General features: G+C 42.5%; 1 protein-coding gene across 2 annotated transcripts in view; it reads right to left on the bottom strand.

Moving 5' to 3' along the window:
• Nucleotides 1-17,884, bottom strand: part of LOC138064250 (A disintegrin and metalloproteinase with thrombospondin motifs 12-like) — a 164,770-nt gene extending 146,886 nt beyond the window's left edge. For both annotated transcript variants that reach the window (XM_068925954.1, XM_068925955.1), the window contains exons 1-2: nt 17,544-17,884; nt 12,449-12,810 (exon numbers count right to left, since the gene is read on the bottom strand). In XM_068925954.1, coding sequence (XP_068782055.1) covers nt 12,449-12,810; nt 17,544-17,664 — 483 coding nt within the window. In that variant the 5' untranslated portion in view covers nt 17,665-17,884. The remainder of the gene's footprint in view (nt 1-12,448; nt 12,811-17,543) is intronic.
• Between the last annotated feature and the right edge of the window lie 8,409 nt (nt 17,885-26,293).

Genomic DNA, 26,293 nt, shown 5'->3' with positions numbered 1-26,293 from the left:
TGCTAGCATTTTTCCAAAACTGCATATTGAGATCAAGTAAAATAATTTAACAAACAAACTGGGGGAGAAAATCCAGCATTTTTGCAATTCCAAAATAAAAATGTTTTTCTAACATTCATTTTAAAAAGTTATCCAAGCTTTTAAAGTATGTATCTAGAGGTAAACCCCACCTAAAAATTTAGTTTTGGATCTAAACAAAAAAATTACACAACCTAGGTATGTAGAGAAAAGGAGGAGAATTTAAAAAAAAAAAAAAGAGGTTTTGTTCAGTGGTAAAACTCTCCAAATTAAAATGCAGTTGTTCTGAAATGAATTTGTAGTTGATCTGAAATCACCAAAAGTAATTATTCATAGTCTATCTCTGGCAGAGATGCTTGTCTCAAATGCTACCTGCAAACCATCATGTAATGGAGTTCAGTAAGGGTGAAACACTACCTACACTGTCATTTCAGCTCCATGAATCCCCTTGGTGGATGCTTACAGTAATAAATTCGTTCATATTTCTCTTGCCAACACAGAACCATGTTAATTCCCAGCAGAAGAGGTTCTGCAAAAGGAAAATAAATTATTTAGCAATTGTTCTTGCCAAAACCAAACATGTCTTGTTCCCCAATACTCAATATGCTACTTGCTTGATCTGATTTAATCACAAAGACAGTGGACCTGATGAGATCTCAATTCATCCATTTAATAAACATCAAACTCAGAAGAAAAGTTGGGGGAATAGCAAATGAAGGTGCAAACTAAAGGTAACAAAAATGAAGAAAACATTTGCTTCAACTATTAAGTTCCATTAAGCTCCAGAGCTACGGCCACATAATGATGTTGCAAAGGAACCTTAGGTGGACATTTTCTTCATGGAAACTTCCTTTGTGTTTGTATTTTGGATTAAAAACTAGTTTAGAGTCTGTTATACAGGACATATAACTACACGTCTTTTTTTCTTCATTTCATCGTCTCCTGTGATAAGGAAGTTCTTTCCAATGTGCTACACTAACAAGAGGCAATCTATACTAAAACCTCAGACAAGCTGAACGGAGCGAGACAGTCTATATAAAGACAACCCAGATTTAAGTCTCCAAAAAGTCCTATAATCACAAATAACCAGTCGCAGATACAGCTGTGTGGGAGATAATGCACATCTGTGACAATTCATTGAAAGGGCTGAGCACAAAAGTAAGAAAATCCGTTAGTGATATAAAGTTATTCAGGAGAGTAAAGGAGAAGGAAAGACTCATGAACTTCAGGAAGATGCAACTCAGTGAAGGTTAATGAAAACAGACGCACGATGGCAAGAGAAGGGTGGAAGACAGAGAAATAATCCTGATCTCTGTATATTAAATGATGGGCTCTGACCTAACGGTTACTGTGCAGAAATAAGAACTTAGCGAGTTGACATTTTCATGGGGGAAAAAAAAAATTGAACTATAGAAGCCCATTTCAGCAGCTATCAAAAAGGCATATCAAGTGTTAGGAATTATCAGGAAACAAAGAGATAACACAGAATACACTCGGTCACTGAGTAATCCACCTCAAAAACTGTGATCGATGTTTGACTATTCATTTTCTCTGCCTCGACAATACTTTAGGGAGGCATCAAATGACGCTGATAGGAAGTGAGCTTAAAAAAAAAAAACAAAAAACAAAAAATATAGACGGTCTAAATCCACTTTCAAGTGTAGAAATTCACAGTAAGGATTCATGTTTCTTGCACCACAGTGACTCAGGAGAGACCAAGCAAGTACATGAAAGGCAAATTCATTAATAGATACTCAAAGAGAAACCATACCCGTATCAAGAATTCTGATTGGAGCTGAAAACAGAAGCAGACAAGGACACAGGGGAGAGGTCCTACATGCCTGCCCTGTTCTTATTCTTCCCTAGATATTTTCCTGTCTCTATCATTGTTGGAGATAAGACACTGCACAAGACAGAGCCTTTTTCCTATGGTCTTAGCCAGATTTGGTCCATCACTGTTCTAGATAAGGAAACAGATCAAGTTAACATATTGCTTACGAATAAACATACTCAAATTCTGACTCACCATTTAGAACCTGTTCTGTTTTAAATATATGCATTTAAAAAATAACAAAGAGCAGACTCTGAACAAAGCATTTAAACAAAAAACAGTGTCTGCACGAGCCTCGAGTGTGAATTAAAACACCCGAAATGGGTTTAGATCTTTGGATTTCCATGTACCAACAAGCCTGAGTGGCTTTACTAGGGACTTGCTGTTTGCCATCAGAACTATATGGAATACACAATGGATGTGTTCAAACACAACAACTGCTCAGCCAGAGTGAGCAGCTTGCTTTATTTTAAAGCTTGCAACTTCGTATTAGTCTTTTTCCAGAGCTACTAGACTCTGGCATACCTTTGTGCAACTGGTGTTCATACTGCAAAACATGCCCTGGAGACAGTGAGAGTAAATCACTGATGTATCCCAGCCTAAATTACAGAATACTTAAACTCTGCTGCAACTAACAAATGGGTAGGGAAAGTCTTGTATTAAGCTCCGGTTTCTGGAGGAACCCAGTATATCTGGCATGGCTCGATAATACTCAACACATATGATAGCACTGAAGTCTTCCCAACACACAGCATAAATCTGAATCCACAAAAAATTGCCTTTGTTACAAGTCTAACCTGTCCGTAAGGAGAGCGCTATCTACGCACAAAAGTGCAAGGCTCAAGAGGATCAGACACAAAATAAGCGAGAGCGCCTGACGCTGGCGAAGCAAACCTTCAGTTCTGCCTCTCTCCCGCTTCTCTACTTCTACAGCCTCCGATGCTTACCCCACACAGGGACTGACGCTGCTCTTCTTTGACCAACAAAGAAAACTGAAAAAATAGGATCTCATTTCCCAGCTGCCGGTTTTCAGCTGCAGCCAGAAGCCATGCCCACAGAGCTGCTGTGAAGATGCCATCAGCCCATGCTTCCTCTACTTGCAAGCAGCAAAACCAGGATCTTTTGGTCTTTTGTTTGCATCACCCGCTGTCATTCACCCCTTAATATCTTGCAATTGTACATCTGCTGAGAACAGGAGAAGGACAGGCTTTTTTAAAACAGCTAGGAAATAAGGCATGTAATCAGTGAGATTTGTCCCTATTAATGTCACATTATATGCATCATTGACTGGGAATATAGAAAGCTTCAGTTCTTCCCCTCTCTTGCTTATCATTAATGACTACATACAAAGCACATGCTGCAGTGGGCAGCAGGTACAGCAGATAATGTCAACCAGGGAAAGCAATTCTAACTGTTAACTCCCACAATCCCTAAAATGGATTAAAGAATAAGAGAGTTCTAAGAACAGCAGAACGACGTGGAACCAGGCTTTGCTAGATTTGCTTCCCACAGAAGCTCCATCTCCTCACTGAAAGAAGTTCTCTAACATCCCTTGAACCTCCTCCTCCAGGACTCCTCACTGCCAGGTGGGCTGGGGCAGCTTGGCACCCTACTCAGTACCAAGTTACAGCTGTGCTGTTCCGCAGACCAACTGGCATGTGTTGATCAGTCATTTGATTGATCAGAAGTGCTCTCCTTTACCTGCAAAATTTGTAAGAATTTAAATTTGATATCTCTGTTTCTTTCAGATTTGGTTGAATTCCATCAATAAACTCCAAAGATACCAGAAGGAACTGAAACAGATCATCTTAAAAGCCTCACATTCTTATGCAATCAACATGAAAAAGATGTTATGAATATTTTCATTTAACTCCTGGCTTGTAAACTTCTACGGAATTGTGGCCCCACTCTAGTTTTCCCTCAATCAATGAGAAGCTTTTTCTTTTCTTTTTTTTTTTTTTAAATAAAGAGATGAGATTCCCAAAACACTTGTCGTAAGTATAAGCTTTCAGAAAAAACATATTCAAAGATTCATTTTAAAGACTCATAAAAGCTTGAAATATGATGAATAGCTCTGTTTCATAACAGTATTCCAAAGTAAGTAGCGAATAAGTAGATACAGATTTAAACAAGAGAATAACATTTCTTAAAACTCTGTGAAACATCTGCCTCCTGTACCTCCCAAAAAAATAAAGTTATCTTGAAAGAGCAGGACAGTCTAATTCTAGGCACTCCATTCAAATTGGTAACTACTTTAACCGTTATTTTAACCTCTCCCATCAATAACAGTTTCACTGAAACGTACCAACTCGTAATAAAAACCTGTGTCGATATCCAACTGCTGGGCTAACAGCTTCACATTGGTCAAAGGTGACAAGGCCAAGACCAGGAGCAACAGACACAGCCAGATTCTCACGGACTGAGATCACTCATGAGATTCATTTGACCTGTCAATTAGCGTATTCTGCAGACAAAAGGTTGGGGGAAGGGAGCTGGCAGATGGATGAAGCTGGAGTTCAAACAAAAAGGGATGGATTTTGAAGTAAAGTATTGCAGCAAATACTGATCAGAGTTTGAATGATAAATCTGCAAAAGTCTAACTTCAGATGTCTTCAAGAGAATTAAAAACACAGCACTAGTCAAGCAAGGAGAATATCCAGATAGTCATTGTTATATAGAGAAAACTCACAAAACATGACAAAAAATAGATATACAGGATGGCAGAGTGCATTGGTTTTACTTTCAGTGTAAATTTTTCTGCTTACAGCATTTTCTATGCTACTACCTAGAAGCAGCAACGTACAGCAGTAACATAGAGTTAGTAACAGTTCTTTCAAAACTTCTTTACTCATTACAGAAAAAGCCAAATCACAACATTTAGACTTTGAAGGCTCTATTATATCCAAGCATTGAGGAAACCCCCAGCCCCAAAGAGAAGACAAGCAGTCTCCTTGACGTTCCACAGGCTCCTTATTCCCTACACTTTGATTCCAGCAGATTTTCGCCGACTGGCCATACCAAAGGACTTTGCTCTGCCAATGTCACTAACATCTAAACAGAGAGGTCCACTGGCAGACGGACCAGTCAGCTGCAGGCAGGATCAACCAACTACTACAAGGTAAGGGAACAGCAAATGAAGTGAGAAACTCACTTGAAGTCAGTAAGGAGAGATGAGATAATTTCTCCACGTTTTTACCCATTAAGAAAAAGCACAGTATCCTCAAAAAAGAAAAAAGAAAAATTTGTTTCCAAGCAGCAAAATAGTCAAGGGAAAAAAAAAAAAAAAAAAAAACTTTCCTTCTTACGTTTCAGTAAGAGAAAGTACTGAATCCCATCCTCACAGTTATTAACAAAATAACTTTTTTAAGCAAAGTTGCAAAACACAGGATTCAAAAAAAAAAAAGCATAAAATTGTTCCAAATGGGAGCTTTCAGGAGAAGCATTTAGAAAACGTGGTCTAGAGTTATTTTTGTTATCTCCTTGAGAGTAAACAAAACTGATAGAGGAAGAGACCTCTGGAGAAAGACTTATGCATGTATCTCTGCATACACTTGATCCCAGAATACAGTTCATTTATTCAGGTAGCGCAATAGCGATACGCTTCATTACTTTGCCATCAGCATCTCTTAAAATAACGGCCATCAAAACAAAACATTTTTCTAAATGTATTCTGGGGCTGTAAGGTTCCACATCAGGGCGAAGAGCTGAATTCAATTTCAGGTGGTCATAACAGCAACTTAAGAAAAAGGGAAATGTAACCTTTACTTAAGTGCATTTCTTCACTGCCAAATCCTTACCCACTCGTGATAATAGAAAACCACTTGTATTTGAAGAGAAATAATTTTGTTAGCCTCACAGATTTCAAGAACACTGCAAAGATGCCTAAGCTTAGGCTTACGATAGAGACTTTTTTTAAAAGGCGAGAAACTGTTAAGTTTCAGGAGAGATATAAAATGTCTCATTACCAAATTATCACAGATAACTTACTTCACGAGACTGTAACAACAATCCTGAAAGCTTCCTTCAAATTATCGGATTACAGGTCAGTCAATCCAGATGCTCCATTACTTAATTTCATTTTCTGTTTACATTTGAATATTATGTTTATAGAGCAAGTTGATTTCAGTAACATTGTAACATGTGACTAAATTAAGGCACGTGATACTATGCCTTACTAGACTCGAAACAAGGGAAAAAAAATAGGTTAAAGCTGGAGCCTGAAAATGCTAATTTAGATATGCAACAGAAGTGTTATTCAAGAAATCGTGAGGATGGAAAGGGAAGGAAGTCCTCATCATCACATGAACTAAAATCAATCACAAGGATTAAAGCACAGGTAACCCATCAGGGAATAGAGAGGGAAAGTCATTTCTCTGGGCTACAGCAGTGAAGCATGCAGAATAGAAGTTCTGCAGGGCTCTGGTAGCTACCTTTTACTAACAAACAGTTTGTTAACCTGTTGTTAGTAACAAACCAGCCTCACCAAATGGAAGATGCAGAAGCAGACAAGAATCCCTGTTACTGAATATAAGCTTAGTATGTGTTTTATCTTTCCATTGTTTCGCTTCCTTATTATAAAATCGTTTAAAAATAAACAATTCTTCATCCCTAAACCTCGTCTAAGGAAAACACCGACCCTGAGTAGTCTGACATGCTGACATAGGCTTTCCACACCCACAAGGGGGGAAGTAATATTAGATCACTCTCGCACAGCACACTACTCCATACCTGCACAGAGAGGTTTCACTGGGGACAGATCCCAAGATGATAAAATGAGGGTTAGTACAGAAAAGACATTTCATGCTAACTAGAAATGCCTCTTCATAATGCACCGGAGCAGAGAGAATACCGAATTCCTCAAAACCGAAGCAAGTTTGCAAGATAGAGTGATACTGGTGGATTTTGCACTACATTGTTAAGTGGACAAGATTAAGAATATAGGTGGTACTGCGTAAGTACCAGAGATCATTCTTCATTTTCATATAATGGTGATATCCTGCAATAGGGCAAACTGTTACACTGGAGAGTAATTCAGCACTGCCCTTCAGTGACAGCTTGTTGCATGCCTTAGGGCAGGCACTGATCTGCCCAGAGAAGACCCACTCAGTGCATCTCCCACCAGCTGCTAAAGTAACACCATCACGCAGCCACCAAAGTGGTCAGAGGGGGCTGCCCTGACTGTGGCCGGGCACAGAAGGAAGAACTGAGGTGGGGGCAGTCTTTTAAAAAACCTTGGCACAGGCAGCAGACTTCATCCAGTTTTCTACAGAGCGCCAAGGCATGAAGCAGCCAACAGGTTTGATGAGCCCATCACAGCTGAGGAGAAACACCGCAGCATTCCACAGCAGCTGGATTTTGGGGGAAGAAACAGATGGTTTCATGACTCTGTATTTCATTGCTGTTGTCCAGACTGCAGAGAACAACAGCACATACAGCAAATGCTAGGCTAACAGTCATCAGGACAGAGGCAACTAGCTACAGGCAGTCAACGCATGCCTTGCTCACACTGCTATGCAAGGCCAAGTAGGGAGTTTGAGAGCTCTACCAGGTTATAAGCATAAAGGCTGATCTCAACTTTCTTCTTCTGTTTCTATGCTAATGTTTAAGTCCCCTTTGAAAATAAAAAGATAATCAGAAGTTCAACAGCAACTGTCTATTGACTGTTTTGCATTTTAAATACATGTCAAGGAAAAAGTTCTAATGATGCCTTCTCGTCTAAAAATACTATAAAAAATGTCTACGCTACTGATGAATGAAGGAGAGCCTTCCTTCTTCCTAATGAAGAGACCACATTATTGGAGAAAAATTTACCTTCCATCTCTATAGGACTCAGTGGGTAATACCTTAGGGTATTATTCAACTTTCCTGAGCTTTGTTCCCTTCCCAACTCCATTTTCAGGATGACTGACATTACTGCTGCTATACAAGGGATCGCAGGGCTAACACACAACTGAGTATTAACACACTAGTGTTTGTAAACTTTCACCACAATCTTCTGCTGAAAGGCACTGTAGAAATATAAAGCGCTATTAGAAGCTTGCCCTAAACAAACTGCCAAGACAAATCCAAATATTTCCATTGAGAAAGACAAAAACTAAAACATTTCCTCCATTTACTTCCACTTGGAAGAGTCGATGTCTGCTCTCCTCCCAAGTGCCACTTTTGATTCATTTCTAGCGTTCCAGTGGTAACCTTTTCTTCGGAGTTTCCTCCTCCATTTGTGCCCCCACCATAAACACCAAGGTCTGCAACAACATGAGAAGCCTGGGTCAGTCTTATCTCAAGACGAGTAGGGCAATCTCTTCTACTTGACCCACAAGCGCAAAGGGCTTAACTAGACAACTGATCCAGAGAAGGGACAGAGTTCTTCCATTCGTTAAGAACATAATGACCTCCTTAGCATGAAAGGGAGAAAAGGATATCACAAGGAGATAGGACAAAAACGCATTTGGAAACTACAGCTCAGTTCCTCCAGATCTCTGCTAGCTTTTCCTCTTTATCATCTTGTCTGTTTCTGCCCAAAGCCCTTTATGAACCTAGCCATTTGTTTCCAAATATGTTTCTGAAAATAAAGACAAATTTTAATCAAAAAGGAAAATCTCATACAATGACTTCTGTTTCTTCCACATACAGGCCATTTGGGAAATATATGAATACATAAGAAATCAAATTTGTAAAGTATCTGGGGTTTTTTTTCCTCCAAACCACCTAAAAAGAAGTGCTGCAGATTTCAAGTACGATGGCTTTCTAGCTAAAAAAGCAATACATTGTCAACCTGGAGAAACGCTGACAGCAATCAGGCGGAAAGTTGTTTCCCACATTTTACAAGTGCTGCTTCTCTTTTTCAATCATCTGTAAATATCATTCAGTCAAACATACGCCCCCTGGAAATTACATCTCCTCAGCAAGAGCTGTTTTATCTCTGTCCACTTGATTTATGGAGGAGAAAAACTGATTCCAAAAAATATCATGAATAAAAACGAATAGTAAGAGCTATACCATTGTTGCATGAAAAAGTGATGTCCGTAATAGTAATGTCAATGGAAGCAGGAGTGTACTTCAAAGTAAAAACACAAGGGAGATGAAAGTCCATTTCTATGATTTCCAATCAGTGCGGTGTTTGATCTTTACAACAGGACATAAACCTACACCACACATCTTTGTTCTGCTCTTATACTATGCTATTATCCAGGAAAATCAGGAACTTTTAAATGTCAACAATAGTTCAAATAGAGATCATAAAAGAGAAAGTCATTCCAGGAAGAGGATTAAAACTAAGATTCCCCTACCACAGTCAGCTGTAGGATTTTATTCTGTCTCAGTTCCAGATGGAAGGTTTCTAGGGGCTTTTTTGTTTGTTCGTTTGGGTTTTAGTGCACAACTTGAAACATTCTTTAGCACATCACTTTGACACAACTACAAGACACCACTTCAAACATTTCCACTAAGAAGTTCAACAGGTTGCCCAGAGAGGCTGTGGAGTCTCCTTCCTTGGAGATATTCAAAACCTGTCATGTGCAAAGTGCTCTAGAGGACCCTGCTCGAGCAGGGGGATTGGACTAGATGATCTCCAGAGGTCCCTTCCAACCTCAACCATTCTGAGAGTCTGTGAAAAGGGACGTTCTAGTGAAACATACCGATTCAGTCAGATTGGAGTTTTCTTCCAGTATTATACTATTTTTGACCAGTCCATTAAGAAAGCCAAAAATTAGTAGTTCAGAGATAACACACTTTCCTGCCACTCATTACCACAGTATATTGGTGCCTCACTTCATTTATTAAAGACCATCTCAACTAAAGAGCCTACATTGTAAGATGATAAACGTAGTAGCTAAGCTGTCGAGCCAAAACACTGCCAGGAAGGGAACATCACTAGTATTACTGTTTCATGTACTTGAATGCCAAGATATTAGTTCCTACCTGCTTAGTTATCTGCTCAGGAGGCTTGAACACCACCATTTCAACTTGGCCAACTCGCAATGGCTGCAGTTTACTGGGACCTGCTTGCCGAAGCGAACACACAAGAAGTCCAGTCCTGATCCAGGCACTCACAGGTAAGGGCCCATGCAGTGGTCACTGCTGCCTAACTGTATTCTGGGAAGCTGATACCTTTGAACCATGCTGCTTTGTTGTCTTTCTCTTCTTTCCATCTCAGTCCCGAAGATCCTTATCAAGTCATCCTATGCAATGCACTATTTCATACACCGTTTTACCACAGAGTTTAGAATTCATCTCCTACAGTAAACAGTCTTATAACTTCTCCCCATGAGATAGTTCTTTTGTATCTCAAATAATTTTTGCTAATCCTATAGTGTTACCTGTTCTCAGTTCTCCTTCCCTGTTTATTCTCATGAGGCAGGAAATGTATTTTTATAGAGAAATATAATACAGCCTAGGAAAAAGACACAAAAACAGACATGGTACTGAAGAGCAAAAAAACGGGCATTTCCAGGATGGCAGCAAATAACCATTACCTCAGGACACAGCAGACCACCACAAATTGGTTCAGAGCATCTGGATTCCATTTCTCAACGCTGCCAAAACCCTATTAGGCATTAATAAATGTTTTCATGACACAGTGGATCTTTGAAGAACTTCTAGAGGAAAGGCAAGCTGAGACACCTTCCCCAGCCTGTGGCACTCACAGCAATTAAGAGATTCAAATCCATCTCCTACTGTGTAGTCTTCAGAGCAGAGGACTCTGAAAGAGTCTATCTTCATCTCCTCTCTACCACTTTTGGACTTGAAAAATCATCCCCATCAACCATCATGTTTTCCCCCAAGGTCAGTTGCAAGCTAAATTAAGCCATGAGTCTGTTTTCCAAGTTTCAGTTTTGGGGAAAAAAAATCCATATTTTTCTGATAAAAGCATTCTGTCAAAAACAAAAAAACCCACAGCTCTGTCTTCAAGTAAACAATGTTTCAAAGATCTCCAAATCAAACTAAACTTCAAAGGGTTTGTGACCCAAACGAAAGGGTCACTTTTGAAGCATTTTACCAGGCTGAATTTATAACAATTTGGTGATTTTTGTAAATTCTTCTTGCAGACTATTTCAGAAGGCATAATGATGATCAAGCATTTCATTTTCAAGTTCTCACTTCACGCATACTAACAAAGGTGCTTTGGGGAAGCACATGACAAATCAACAAAAGGAACTACTCGTATCATCACATCACCTTTTTCTTACTGCCCACTTATGACTATAAAGCATGTCAGAGAAGCTTTAATAAATTGGCCCGCTAGAAAAATTAGTTAGCAAATCTCTAATCTTCAAAGTGCCAGTTCCACAGCAGTTATCGCAATAAATGGTTCGTTTCCCCAGGCAATATGCCAAAAGGGTTTTCAGCACTCATGCATGATATTCCAAAGGTTCCCATTTCATCTACATCAGACCTGTCTTCATGTTACTTTTCACACATCGTCAGGATACTGCAAAACCCCACAGATTTCTAAAGCTTCCAAATGCTTTATACTTCTCTACAGCAAGGAACCCCTTTATACATTGATAGGCCGACAGGGAAACAATATAGATATTCAGCGTGATGTTGAGTTCAGGCTCAAGAGCGAACTCTCATTCCCTAGCCTGTGCAGAGGGAGATGCGTTAGCCAAAAGGGGTCAGTGCACTGGTCTATGCATTTTCAAAGGCTATCATTTGTCACTCTAAAATCATGGTACCAAAGCAAATGTCTACCTTACGCATTTTATCACCTCTGCAGGCACTCACAAGCTCCTTGCATTTTGCCTCCCACAGATTGTGTGTGCCATACTACAAGGCTTCCTAAGATGTCTCCTACTCCACACCCACGGTTGTCACCTCCTCTTCCCTCCCTCCCAAGGTAGGTCCAGCCTTATTCTCTAGAACTAGAAACCTCCTTACTAGTGTTCACAACATTTCAGGTTCATCTGAGCTACAGTTGCTAAAACCAAAGCACAGCAAAAATAAGGTTTCTACCTCCTCATCCTAGTCTGAACCACAGGCTTTTGAGAAATGCAGGAATTCAAGCTCCAGCCTTGGAAGTACTTCTTTGAAAGAAGCCTAGCACTGGTTCAGGTTCGAGTTTAAAGCTCTAAGCTTCCATCTACACGAACATTTACCTCTGAAGCTGCAGTGCACTTCTGAAGTGAATTCCCCAGTTGTCCCCACTTAGCACCTACTACTTTGGTTTGCAGAGTAGTTTTGGTGCACCTGAGCTGAATTCCTTTCTCAGGAAACTGAAATAGAAGCTCCCATCCTGATGCATAGCTAATCCACTCTGACTACTAATGGGTTCAAAGCAATGACTGAAGCTTTGGATGGCTTAACGCCATCCAAACAATAGAGATGTTCAGTTCAGGTCACCATTAAAAAAAAAGAAATCTAATCAAAATTAAACCCCAAAAGGCCTTAGCACCAACTCTTTTGGAAGAGAGGATTGGCAGGTCAAAGATCTAGATCATATCCATAGACTTAACTTGACACTCTCAGAGTTATATCAGTAAGACATCAGATTGGCTCATCCAGTTTCTTAATGCACATATTCATATACAAGTGCTCTACCTCAATTCTAATAAGACCAGTATTAGCCCAGAACCCCAGGAAAAGGTTACAGTCACTTACCAGACCATTGCAAGTGCTGATTGCTGCTGTCCCGCTCCCAGAATCTGGCTGCAATACTGTGCCAATGAAATGGCAAGGAACTCCAGAGCGAGTTGCGATCTTTGCACTAGTGTGGTTACCACGTCTCCTTTCTACTATGTAGTTACGGGAAAGAAATCCCACATGGACAGTCAAGTTAAAAAACAGATTCTTCTCCTCGTGGTTAATTTTATAATACACCACATTTTCCTTTTTGCTGAGGTCTCTCTTCTTCCTCGTGTTTGAGATGTGATGGCGTAAATTAAAAGAAAGAAAATGCCCACTTGCATCTACTCTTGCTGGATCAACCACGTGGTATTCTTGCAATGTCTTGATAAAGTGCTCTGAGAGGAGGGGAGAAAAAAAAAGAAGCAAAGCTAGGGTAAGTTCTAGCCTGTTTAGAGTTCGTTTAGTTTAAAGGGAAGCTTGTGAGTGAGGAAAATTCACCACACCAGCCTACAGGCACAATGGTGGGGCAGTACACAGACCGCTGTACAACAGATAACACCACTCACTTTAAAAGATAAACATGCTTCTTCCCAAATATTTTGTCACCTTCCAAATGAAGCATCGACTCTCACCTCCCTCCCTCCATTTCCATCCCTGCAAGAACTATGACCGCCTCCGTCCTTGGTCCCCAATACCCTGGGGTAGGTTCTGATCAAGGAAAAAACTGCCCCCCTGAAGTAGGAAACAAAGCCTTACATATACACACAGGAGAGCAAGAGAAAAAAAATTACTGGCTGGCACGGCAGGCAGTAGCTACTGCACAATTGGTAGCAACCAGCTTTAGCAGACATTGCAACAGAGGAGGGGATTTTAAAGAAAGGTTTGAATGAGAAGAATGAAGTAATTGTACCATTTTGTATAAGGAGCTCCCATTAGGATTAGATTGGATACTTTATCACTTATTAGAATCCAGCAGGGGAAGAAAGCATCATTGGCATTGTCTCTTAATACGATATCAAACAAAAAAAAAAATAGCTTTTTTCTTTTTTAAGCTCAGTGTAAAACTCAAAAGCTCCACGTAAATAAGATAAATCCAGAGAGCTCATTCCCCAAGAACCAGATCTTCAACTGGCATGTTTGATTTTAGTCAGAGAAATTACAGTCTGAACATTTTTCATCAGAAGGAAATCGTGCGGATACGTGTCATTCCAGTCTGTCCTTCCCCTGGGGTGTTCGTCCTTCCCAAAGTCCCAGCCACTTACCCATGAAGGGATTACACCTCATTCATTAACTGAGCTGGTTAACTAAGCAATTAACCCACTTCATGAACTTCCACAACAATTTCTCCCTCCCCGGGACTGGTGAAACAATCCTTCCTCTGGAGACGTCTCACTCCTCACTGCCTACATCTTCAAAGCCACAGGGGTTAAATCACGCCCAGACAGATATGTGTCTCGACTCATCCCCTTCGGGAAGGGGCACAGCTCCTTTGCGCCCATTAGCTGCAGTAGGAGACACAGGTGCTCATATTCCTTAAGGCCATGGACACTTGAGACACGTTCACTGAAATACTCCCAATCCAAAAAAGCTTCTCAGTACATATAACATAATTACATAAGCAACTTGGCCTTGTCTCAGTGGCACCTTTATCCCAGAAGCAAGCTTGCTGCATTCTCATACAACAGGTTTGTATGCAAACCTTCCTGTCAGTCTACAGTGACTTTGTGCCTTTATGCCTCAATTCCTAAGCGTCTGCTGTTAACAGCACTATCAAAAGGAGAGAAGTTTAACATCTCCCATCCACACTTTAAGTATTCATTTCTGAATGCCAGTCACTGGAGAGGGGAATTATGCTGGAATATAATAGACAGTAATACAACTGCAGAAATGAATTATTAAAAACTCTGCAAAAGACAGGGGGAATAAGGTAACAATACAACAAAGTTTAACAAGATGAGGCTAAAGATATTTCTGCAACTAATCAGTAGCACTGATGTCCAGACTGTTGCATAGAGGTTAGCAAAGGCAATCCTATCAATATTAAAACAACTTACTAGGCTTTGTGTTAAGCCTAACATAATCTCATCTTTCCAGCTGCAGAAGGGAGAGGCTAAAACAAAGACAGGAGGCATAGTTTGGATGATATCCTATTGCTCTTCTAGGAAAGAAAAACATTCATCAAACCCTTAAAACAGAGAAGCAACTTAATACATGCAATCCACAACAAGGGCAGTATTCTTCAACACTGACGCCTTCAAGTTTTCTAAAGTAGAAATTAGTTCATATTCAAACACTATGGGTTCCCATAAAACTTACCATTTCTCCTGCCCCACCCCTATTAATGCCCTGTGTGCCAGCAAATGCTAAATGCAGGGAAACTGTTCCGGTGCCCTTGACAAGTCTCAGGGCTGACATGTCACGTGTTACCCTAACATGCACTGCTGTACATCCTTACAACATAAGGAGGCAGTTCAGTATAGCTAAGTATTTGGAAAGGAGCAGTTGCTGCCTGATTAGCACTTAAACTAATAAGAACAATGTAATTAGAATACCAATAATAACAATACTATTGCAAATAGACTTTTAGCATAATCTTTAAATGCCATCATAGATGCCCCTTTTGAAAAGGCCCACCATCTTTTGTGTTTGTGTTGGCATTCCCTTGGAGTTGGGCCTTAACCACATGCAAGGACAGACTGTGAAGATAAGCAGTAGAGTAGAAGACAGAAACAGCCAGGAGGAGCTACAAAACTACTTTGCTGAAGTGGCTGAAGTTTATCCTCCTCCTCTGACGACCCTGGCTCGCCTGTCTACTCTTCTGAACAGTATTATTACTCAGAGATTGTGTTTGGATCTAAAGTCAGCCAACATGGTGAAGGTGAGCTAGGACTTGCTCCTCCCACCTCTCCCCATGCAAGTGTCCCTAGCAGCACCACTGTTCTTCCCCTTGGCTGTTTATAGCCCTCTCCACTCCAAGGAAGTCCTAAGCAGAGCCTGCCAGGTGGCACTACTTAGCAGCGTAGGGCAGGAAAGGGAAGACTTGCATAGTGCCTGTTCTGGGAATGCTTTATCTTTCCACAACTACAGCCTGAACGCTGGCTTGCATCAGTGTTGCGAGCAGGACCAAAGTAATGAATTAAGCAGGGCACATTCAGGGCAGTACTTTGCCCTGGAATAATGGTGTTTGCACTGGCCCTTCTGAGCACACAAGGCTAGCAAGGTTCATGAGCAAGGAGCAGGCTCTTAGGGCTTACTCGAGGAATCTAAGAGTTGCCTAGGTCATTCGAGAAACTTTCTCTGGAGAACCTGCTAATTCTGTATCATGACAGACATCTGATAAAACAGAACACTGTTCTGCACCTATGTGGATTCAAACTCCAACAAATGACAGAGTCATTAATATTCATACTTTATACACAAAGTGAAAAAACTAGAATAAAGAGAGAGACATTCATGGTCTGTCACATGTACCAGGAAATGAACAATTTCTTTTAGACAGAAGACATGTGTTTTCTCTGTAGACAAAGTTCCTTTAAAACACGACACCATCATTTGCCATTGTTTGAAGTCTCCTCCATCTGCCTTTCAGACCCTCTGGCTTCTTTTAAAATGATTCCTTGGGAGAACAAGTAGCAATGCTTATCTCTGGAAGAAGCGTCTTCCTGAACCAGAGAAAGGCTCTGTTCCCAGGCCTTCCACCTACTCAGCACCCCCAAGCTGAGGAGACCTGTCCTAGGAAACTGTCATTCCAACAGGCCTCAAACACGTAGCAAGAGTATCCTTAACTGTCTGATCAGCCACACTCTGTGTAGATGCTGAGCGAGTACACTTAAAAGTCACTTGAGCTATGCAAGGCACAAGGTTTAGCTCTGAGTGTTGCACACTTCATACTTACCAGTACATTCAACCAGCCTTCATACTGTTACAAAAAAAAAAAAAAGGAGCCAAATTTTGAACTGTTACTTTACACAAAGCTTTCTGCAGGCTCCTGGAAAACCCTAGATTTGATGCCTAGAAAATGAAATTCATTCTACATCCATTTCTACATCCATAGCACATAAACAGTGACTACTTGCTAACACAGCTATCCTTGTCCTGCTCCTCTTAAGAGTCACAGAAGGGCAATCACTCTTTTCACTCACTTCAAGCGAAGCTAGTAGAAACTAACTTCCAGATAACTGTTGTTCACTCTTCAGGCAGCTTATTTAACCACTTTACCTCTTCATGAGCTCCGAGGTGCTCAGGAGATTGTTCTTCTGTGCTCAAGCCATCCCTCTGACAGCACGACAGTTAATTACATCTGGAAGGTCTTCAGCAAAAATTTCCTCCTACACTTTCAGGTTTTCTACCACTAGGCAGAGCCTCCCCAATAACCTTATTTTTTCTCTCCTGAGGGCTGCTTTTCTGATTTTCCATAAATAAGCAGCAGTACTTAATTCATTAATTACACCACCCCAGCTAGACGTTCAGCTGGCGCAAATTGCTGGAATGAAGTTAAGCCAGCTGGGGAAGCAGCCCGATATGCAGGGAGAGCTTGGCAGCAGAGTTTTCTTACAGATGAAGCCTCCATCCTAATTTGCTCTCCGCACTGCACATGAGCGACTCGCAATTGGTTTTATATCCTGACAACATCACCTCTTTTGCAGTTTGTGTTTCTGCAACAGAGATGTTATTAGCAAACAAAACAAAAAAAAAAAAAAAGAAAAACATTTTCAGGACACTAAACTTCTTCAGCTTTGCAGTCAGAAATGACACTGGCGTTTAAAGAGATAGCGTCTGAATGAGAAACGCGCAGAAAGCCGGATGTAGCAAGGCGTTCATCGCCACGGCGCAACTTTTCCCGACAAGCGCCAGGAAAGCACGGCCGCCGGAGCGGTCCGCGTTTGGGTTGTATCAGTACCAACGCTGAGCCGCCCGCGGCCAGCCCGGGGCAGCACCGCCCGGGCAGCCTGCCGCACAACACGGGCTCGTCCCGCAACGCAGCCGTCGGGGGCGGCGAGCCCGGCGCAGAGCCGCGCCGAGGACGCGGGAGGCGGCGGCGGCGGCTCCGCTCCCGCGGGCTCTCTCCGCGCCGAGCACCGAAGCGGGGAGGGGGACGGAGGCTGGGGAGGAGGGGGGAGGCACTGACCTTGCCGCTCGTCGGGGAAGACGCGGCGGCCGGGCGGAGGGCCGCTGCCCCCGCACAGCGCCTGGAGGTGGAGGAGGTGGAGGCAGACGCCGGCCGCCCAGCTCCGCGCCGCGCATGGCATGGTGCGGGCGCGGGGCGGCGCGGAACGGCGGGGCGACGGCGACGGCGACACCTAGCCGGGCCGCGGCATGGCGGGGGGGGCGGCAGCGGCGGCGGAGCGGCGCCTCTCCCCCGGCGAGGGCTGCGCGGCGCCGTCCCGGTGTCTGATTTCTGCCGGGGGGAGGGAGGGAGGGAGCCGCTCCTCGCCTCGGAGCCGCCGGGGTTAACGCCGGCGCGGACCGGCCGCGCGCGCGGCGGCGGCAGCCGGGGCGGGGCCGTGCGGCGGCCCGGCGGCTTCACGCGGGGCCCCGGCGCGCCCGTGGCGGCACGCGAAGCGCCCGGCGCCCGCGGGCGGGCGACGGCGAGGCCGCCCCGACGGAGCCCCTCGGCCCGGCCCGGCCCGGCTCGGTGCGGCCCCCCGGGGCGGCCTGGCCGGGGGCTCCCGGGCCGCGTGCGAGCTCCCGGTGTGTTTAACCGCGTATCTCTGAGCTACCGGGCTGGGCTCACTTCTGAATTTCACCTTCTGGGTCCTTTGGAGGGGAAGTTTTTGATCATCTTGTCACTTTTTTTTCCTTCTTTTCCTTCTTTTCCTTCTTTTCCTTCTTTTCCTTCTTTTCCTTCTTTTCCTTCTTTTCCTTCTTTTCCTTCTTTTCCTTCTTTTCCTTCTTTTCCTTCTTTTCCTTCTTTTCCTTCTTTTCCTTCTTTTCCTTCTTTTCCTTCTTTTCCTTCTTTTCCTTCTTTTCCTTCTTTTCCTTTTTTTTTCGTGGGTGCTGTGTAGTCCCGGCCATGCAGCACCGCCTGTGTCCAGGGTGCGCTCTGGCCTCTTGGCCCCCCAGGCAGTCACCGGCACTTTTACCTGAGCAGACTGTGCCGTGGGTTTTGCAAAATTGTTATATGGCAATCTCCGCTTAATTGCACTTCTTTTTTTTTTTTTTTCCCCTATTCAAACTTTCCCAAAGGTAAATAGCTGTCACAGTTCAGCTGTCTAACTATAAGAAGCATGAATTTCAAACTTCAGAGAATGAAGGTGCAGGAAAGAGTTAAAAAAATCTCAGCATTCCCGAGTAGGACAAAAATGTTTCTTCTCTCAGGCTTGAGACATGATAGAGCTCTGGAAACAAAACATATTTACAACAGTGTAGTGATATTTGATTTGTGAGTGGGCTCTTTCCTAGACACAGACTACACAAAAGAGGGTGATTTTATATAACATATGCTATCCGATAACGCTCCTGAGGATTTGGTCATGCATGGTATTTATTTTCATATAGCTGTCTGCATATTTTGCATATGAATAATGTTGTCTTGCATGCTACAGCGACAAATGTCCTGATATCCTTGCCATCGGGACTGTTCTTTGAATAGTTTAGTCACATATTTGGCACTAGACTGTTCTGTGAGATTGGATATTGTAACATCTCTAGATCTTTATCAGTATGTCCCTAAAATGAATGAAGAGCTAAGTGTGACCTGAAATTGCTGTAACAGCTACAGTACTTAGCATTTTAAAAACATTTGACAGTTGTTGCTTAGGACAGCCTAGACAAATTGCCACGAATGTTTTAAAATAATTAAATTGGAGAAGGAAGTATCTACAGCAAACGGTATAAAATGGAAAAGGGCAGTAAAATGAGCAGAAAAAGCTAGGAGCATTGGAAAGACGAGGTGAAAAAGTTCTAGCTAGGTAGGGGCCTATGTGTACAAAGTATTAATTTGGCAAGCTTCTTGAAGGCCATCAAAAAAACAGGCCTTCCACGTGAGGCACGTAGCTGCCCCAATTTCCTGTCTTCTCTTTGAGTAGGTGTTTGTTGTGTGTGTGTGGTGTGAGGCAAGTAATATGTCATGCAGGATTCCATCTGGAGTCCTTCCTCGGCAGGAAAAGTAGATTCCCGTTGCCCGTAATTCTCATGGAGTATGGTACGTTTTTCCGTCCGCCTTCTTCCGAGAGTGCAGAGTTCTCTTTCTGGACTAACACTCTCAACATGTTACTCCTGCTTATTTCCATCTCTGTTATCTCTTCTCCAGCAGGATCACATGAAAGAAGGAAAAAAAAATCAGGGCATGGAGGAGAAAAGGCTTGAGGAACTTGAGAGGTTTTGTGGGAATTTGGGGTTTTGTTTTGTTTTGATTTCTTTACAACCAAAAATTATAGATGCAAAAGCCATACAGAATGGAGAAAGAGAGCTGTGGGAATCTGATCCCAACCGTCTATAATTCCCTGGGCTTTGTGCCAACATCCACATATACAGCAGAAGTGAATCACTGGGTGTTGTGTCACAAAATACCCTGGGGGACAAGAGGATTCCTACTTAGGGGATGCTGTGACTCTGGCTGACACAGTCATGAAAATGTACAGGATGCCACAAGTAGAAATACTTTCATGCTGTGAGGACATACAGAGGCCAGCTATTTAGACAGACAGAATTTATGGCACTATGTCTTCCCAGTACAGACCTGACTTAAGAGAGCATTTGTGGGCTATTAAAACAAAATACCTATATATTAAAGCATTTTAGTCATATGCAAAGAACTGTGGAAAAACTTGTGATAAGGAATTAATTTAGTGATTTCTTGCTCTGAAGGAGATGTAACCTGATATTCTGGAGCTTTTTAATCATTCAACCCAAGGAAAAGGAATTTGCTGCCACTTTAGCTGTGTTCTAGCGACAGTAAAGGTATCGCAGTGCAGTTATTGCAACTCAAGACAGAAAACCTTGTATATGCATTGGAAGGAGATCAGAAGAGAACAGGAAACACGATCAAGAGATACGCTCAAGCCACCCATACGTGGATCTGTTTACATTTCTTTAAGGAGACCTCTGTGACGCACCAGTAGAGGGGCGGCCGGGATTCTTTCAGATTCCGGGGTTAGTTGCACTGAACTCGAGATCATCATTTGTCCGATGTAAGAATTTTGTTAGATCTAAGTGGTTCTACACATAGGACGGACACTGGACAACACTAAACAATTAACAGCAGACAATCTACAAGTATAACAAAGCTAAGAGGTGTACTAAAGAACTAAAAACAGACTACACGTGTCAGAGCTCTATGGTTAAGCCATAGGAAGCATGGTACAATGACTGTTTTCGGTCGCACGGTATAATGACCGCTCTCACCCTTTCCTTGTCCTTATGGGCCACCCCTCCGGTAGAGTTTTCCCTGGATTATTCTCACCACGCTCGAGCTGCGCCAAGAGGATTCAGGTTCTCTCTGGCAGTTGGCATCAGGGGCGTCCCTGCTGATCTGTGGGTTGTCAGGTCCGAGTCCACACAGAGGTATGTTGCTTACTTTCTTTTATCCTTCCCAGGCTTAGTTCATTATTCAATCAGTGCCAGACCGTAGTTGAACAACGGAACATATGGCCTCAGGTGATAACAGTATGGATGCCAACAGGATGGCCAACAGAATGCTTAGCAGTGCAGTCAACAGCTATCAGTGCGCACGTCCAACAGCTATCAGTGCGCACGCTCAGCGGCTATCCGTACGAAATTCCAAGGTGCCTAGATGCTTACAGTGTGAGTCTGCGGTGTCACTTCTCCTTTGCTGACTAGGTTTGCTCTGCACTCATGAGGCTACAGCAACCCCACAGTGTGGTGGCTCTGGCCATGGTGCACCCGGGGTTCCTAAACTCTTGGGGAGCACCCCAGAGCAAACCCCTCTTCTACGGGCTGCACCATCCTGAGTCCCACGCTTGCCTGTGTGGCGCCTATCAACCTCCAGTCAAGAGGTAAAAGAACTGTGTGTGTAGGGATTCATATGCTTATGTAAACATGTGCAGAGAGGCGGAAAGGGAGATGTTCTGAGCAATGAGAAATTACAACATAAATTGTATGATTTGACAGTGAGAAGTTGCTACAAAATGAGTCCCAACTTAAGATGGTCAAGATGGCTTCACTGGGAAGGAGATTCCCTGGCCAAAGTTTAGGGATCTAAAAGGCATCCACTGTGTACTTCCTTGGCTGCTCCTGCAGGTAGTAGAGAGAAAAGATACCTCTGGAAGGTTGTACATCCCCTTCTCTCACACATAAGGTGAAACACTCTCCAGATGTAAATCCCAGAGACTGCATGTAGGGTTTGCTGAGTAATTACTATTCATCTACTAATTTTTCTTTTCAGATGGGATTGTGTGAGTAAATTTTTTTTCTTATTCCCTCGTTCTCATTTAGAGAGCACGCATCTCTTAATCAACACCGCCAACTTCTGAGCAGTGTCAGAGGCACTGCTCGATCTCTCACTTTCCATTTCAATTCTGTTCTTTAATGGTGTTTGCAGGTTACTCGTGCAAAAAATATTTGCTCACGTTCCACTTATGGTATGTCCATGAGCAAATTCATGTAGCAACAGAATGAAGCCAGCTCTAAAAGGGTCAATGATTTCATTACATGAAATTTTTTGAAGGCTCACAGTCAGTTTTCTGCTAATTCCTGATCAGTGTTCAAACATGGATTTGTAATTGGTCAGCTAATTCAGAATGTTAATTTTATTCTCTGATTATATAAAATGTAAAGCCCATCTAGCCTTACTATTTATACAAAAAAATTTAAAGCGTGTTTCTGGAACAATAGGTCACTTTGAAATTAACTTTTCATGAAAATTTGTGCCTTGAAAATATGTTCTCACTGATGTACCTAGAAGGTGGATGAAGAGAGGACATGAAAATGGCTAAATCTGTATTCGAGTAATACTTTCTGGAGAATGTGTCTTGTGTTCCATGACGTTTACCAGTGATGTTTTTCTCATGGTAGGCTGCCTATGTTATTTAAGTGAGATTTTGTAACGAAAACCTACGTGTTTTTCCTTCTACACCTTAAAGAAAAGAGTAGGAGTGAAAATATTCCTATGGTGGATACGCACTAAGTCTCACCAAGCTTCTACTCTCAGGGTGGAGAAAGTGGAGTTGTAACATCCAGTTCAATGGTAAAATTTCACCATTGTTATCTGAGTACAGTAAAAAGTATGAGGTCATAGCCATGAGCTCATTAAAAAACAGGGGGAGACCGTATAGTTCCAGAAATTAGAACTGAGAAGGTAAATAAATATGAAATATCCTCCTTCCTATTTCCTTACCCCTTCCCCCCAAATTATTTTAATGAGAAGAAAATGCCATAAAAAGAATTATTCACAAAACAATATTCTATGGAGAAAAGGCAGCATTTGAGAATAATATCAAGCCCATCTAAGCTACCAGATATTAAATATTCTTGTCAATGAAGTCCATTCAAGACCTTTTCTATTATTCTTTTCTTCAGGAAGTTGAATAATAAATAAAAAAAAAGATAAAAAATCCTTTGCTACTACAAAAATGCATTTGGAATTAATCCTCTATTTGGAATATTTCTGTATTTAAAATAATGAAGTATTTAATATTTTAAAAATCTGCTTTAAGCTATAAAAATGGCTTTCTTATTGAAAACAGAGCCCCATCTCTCTTGCGAAAAAAAAAAAAAAAAGAAATCAGACAGCATACAGCTGGTTCAGTCACTGTTGTAATCAGTCTTTCATTTTTGGGAGAGGTCTGTAAAGGAAGTGAAAAATAATAGGGATTCTTCAGGGTAAATTGTAGAAAAATTACCATTTTCAGCAAACATTTATTTGATGTATATATCTGAAACATTTTTAAAGGCTCTTTTAGAAATCTATGTAAGAACAACATAGAATTTTTCAAAAGGATTAAGTCAATTATATACTTTGCAACAAAAGTGCCAGTGGGCAAGGGTGATTTAGACAAAGCCCCTATTCTGCCGATATTCTTTCATGAGAACCATTCTTCTAAAGTTCACTAGACTGACATATGTAATATTGAATTTCTTTGCAGGATTAGGGGCTTTTTGTAATAGAAAGGTTTCAGTAATCTTTAAAAAGAAGTGAGAAACATAATCTGATCTTCACCCAGCATGATAAACAAAAACTAGACAGACTTATATATGTGAAAGTTAATACTGGTTACATTGATGCTTTGATGAAGAGAAGACTCCAGAAAGTTAGGTGTTAGCAACCCATCTTTTGCTGCATTGCTGCACTTACAAGGTGCAAATAACCATCAAGTAATGTATGTGATGAACTTTGTAATGCTTTTTCCAAAAATCTGATAAATTTTGTAACATTTTTCCGGCTCTGGAAATATTCTGAAGATGTGATAAATTATTCAGTGAATATTTCTTCTACTTTTCATCTAGCTCTAGCAAATTCCTTTACCTACCTGCAGAACTTCGCTGAGGTGAAAAATGAGGAAAAAAGAAGACAAACTGCCAGAGACTGAACAGAAATCTATCTGGGGGGTCAGACTATAAGCACAAAACCAGGGAAAGCATTTCATACTTCCAGCCCTGAGTTCAAAATTCGCTGTCAGTATTCCCACAAGGCATTTCAGTTTATCCTGTTGCTTTATCTGGATGACTAATACACACACAGAAACCCAGCGTATCTTCAGACGTGATTTCCTTCCATGTCCCTGTTATGAATCTTCATCACTGTTCAGCCCCCAGTGTATCAACTAGATATACCAAGCAGAAAAGCATTGAAGCGGTAGCAATTTTTCCAGTAAAATATTTAAAATTGGGCTTGCAGGTGGTGATGTGATCAGAATAAGGCAGAATACAATTTGGAAAAACCCAGTTTGTGTTGTGTACATTGCTAATAATTTACCAAGTGATCTTGTCATTGTCTCCACGTGGCTCAATTATAGATGATGGCCGCTTGTGAGCAAATACTGGAACTAAGTAGAGGGGAAAAAAAAAAAATTGAACAAGAACTTTGTTGCAGATACCTTAGTCACCTTCATTTTGGTAAGCGCTGAAACAGGGTACCGCTGGTGCTAGGGCAGCCAGCACTGCTGCGGGGCAGAGCGCTTCACATCCTCTGCTTTTTCAGAACATCTGCACTGGTGTGGCGCCGATTAAAACTTTGCACTTTTACTTTGGTTATATTTCGAATGAAGGTTTCACCACTGTTGTGGAAAGATCCTTGGCTTTCTAGCCTGTACCTTCACAGTTCACTGTGCAACATTGCTGGGGCCCAATTAGGTTTTACTGCAAGGATGGCTTACTTCAATGGCTTGGAGGAAGTGGGGGAGAAATATCAGGGGGGTATTTGTCAAGGCCGGCTGCAGTCAGCCTTTTGGAAGCCCATTATTTCAATTTTTTATTTCATTTTAATACTAATTTATTTACTGTAGCAACTTATCTGGAGGCTAAGCCTTCCGAGAGCATTATGCTGCTCAATTCCAATAAGTTGCTCCCTCATTATAAGCAATATCGATGATCTATAAAACCACTCAATTACTCTTCTTCACCTTTAGCATTCCTATTAGCTGACTGATACTTTTACAGGATCATTGCAGATACCAAACTGAGTGAAGAACAGTCCAAACGGCACAGACAAAGAGGAATTTCAATGAGGTAAATCAGCTTAAAGACTCTGGAGAAATATTTCAAGTGTTAAATCTGTCCTTCAGTTCTCCAGATGTTTGATTGACACTGGTTTATTTAGACATTTGAACCCATTCAGATTTAGAAATGTAGATTTCTTCTGATTTACTTAAAAACAGAACAGGAGAATAAAAGTCTTGCTTCCTATTTCCAGCAATTGCTTTAGGTTTCTGTCGCAAGTTTGCTGGAAAATGTGTTCAGCGCATGCAGCTGTGCAGGGGTGCTGCCCGCAGCCGGGATTTCCAGGGCTGCACTTGTTTTCACCGCTTTTCTTGCCCTCTTTCGTCCTCAGGCAAGTACTGCACATTACTGGTTTTATTACTTCTCTGTCACATCATTCCTTTTCAAACTAAGGAGAGCCACCATCTTCTGATTTCCCCAGGGCAGAAAAAGATGCAGTCAGTCAGTCTCTGTCCTGACCATCACTTTCGTGATGGAGAAACACTCCCAGGGTTACTGCGGAGGTCTCCTGCTTCTCAAGCGGGAGAGAGCAGGTTGCTTCGGACTCACTCTGAAGCCGAGCAAAATGCAATGCCACGGGCACCTCCCGGCGCCGGGGCAAGGCTGGGACACGGCTTCTGTATAAGCGGAATTGCTGGCTGGACTTTTTAGGAGAGTGCATTGCCTGGGATCAGGCGGTTTTTGGACCAAGCCCCTGTCAACTTGATGATTGGTTCGTACACATACATACATACATACACACACACTCACACACACACACACACATACACACATAAATACATATATATATATATAAACGCACACATACATAAAATGCATGTAAGTGGAGATTATACGTATGTTTCCAAGAAGAGCAAAGCAGCATGCAAACAAGCAATAAGAATAAAGTCGGGATTTTCTTAGGGGTGACGATTCAAAAGAAAAAGCGGGGATTTGGGAGAGTTTCGGGGCTCGGCTCGGCAGAGCTGCTGCGGCGGGGTGTCGCCGCCCGGGGCCGGGGCGGAGCGGGGTCGCCAGGCAGCGCCCCGCCGTCCGCGCCGCCGCCGCGCATGCCCCGCCGCCGCCGCGCCGGCCCCCGGCCCGCGGGGGCGGATATAACCGCGCAGCGGGGCCGGGCTCGGCGCCAGCCGCGCCGACCCGCCGAGCCGGAGGGAGCCGCAGTCCGAGTCCCCGCGCCGCCGCCGCCGCCGCCGCCGCCGCCGCCGCCGCCGCTCCGCGCACCCGGCGCTCGCCCTGGCGCGGGATGGCGGAGCGCTGCGA

The sequence above is a fragment of the Struthio camelus genome, chromosome W, assembly GCF_040807025.1.
Source record: "Struthio camelus isolate bStrCam1 chromosome W, bStrCam1.hap1, whole genome shotgun sequence".
Classification (NCBI taxonomy): Eukaryota; Metazoa; Chordata; class Aves; order Struthioniformes; family Struthionidae; genus Struthio; species Struthio camelus.
The sequence above is the reverse complement of the archived record's forward strand: the minus strand, read 5'-3'. Positions and strand labels throughout refer to the sequence as shown.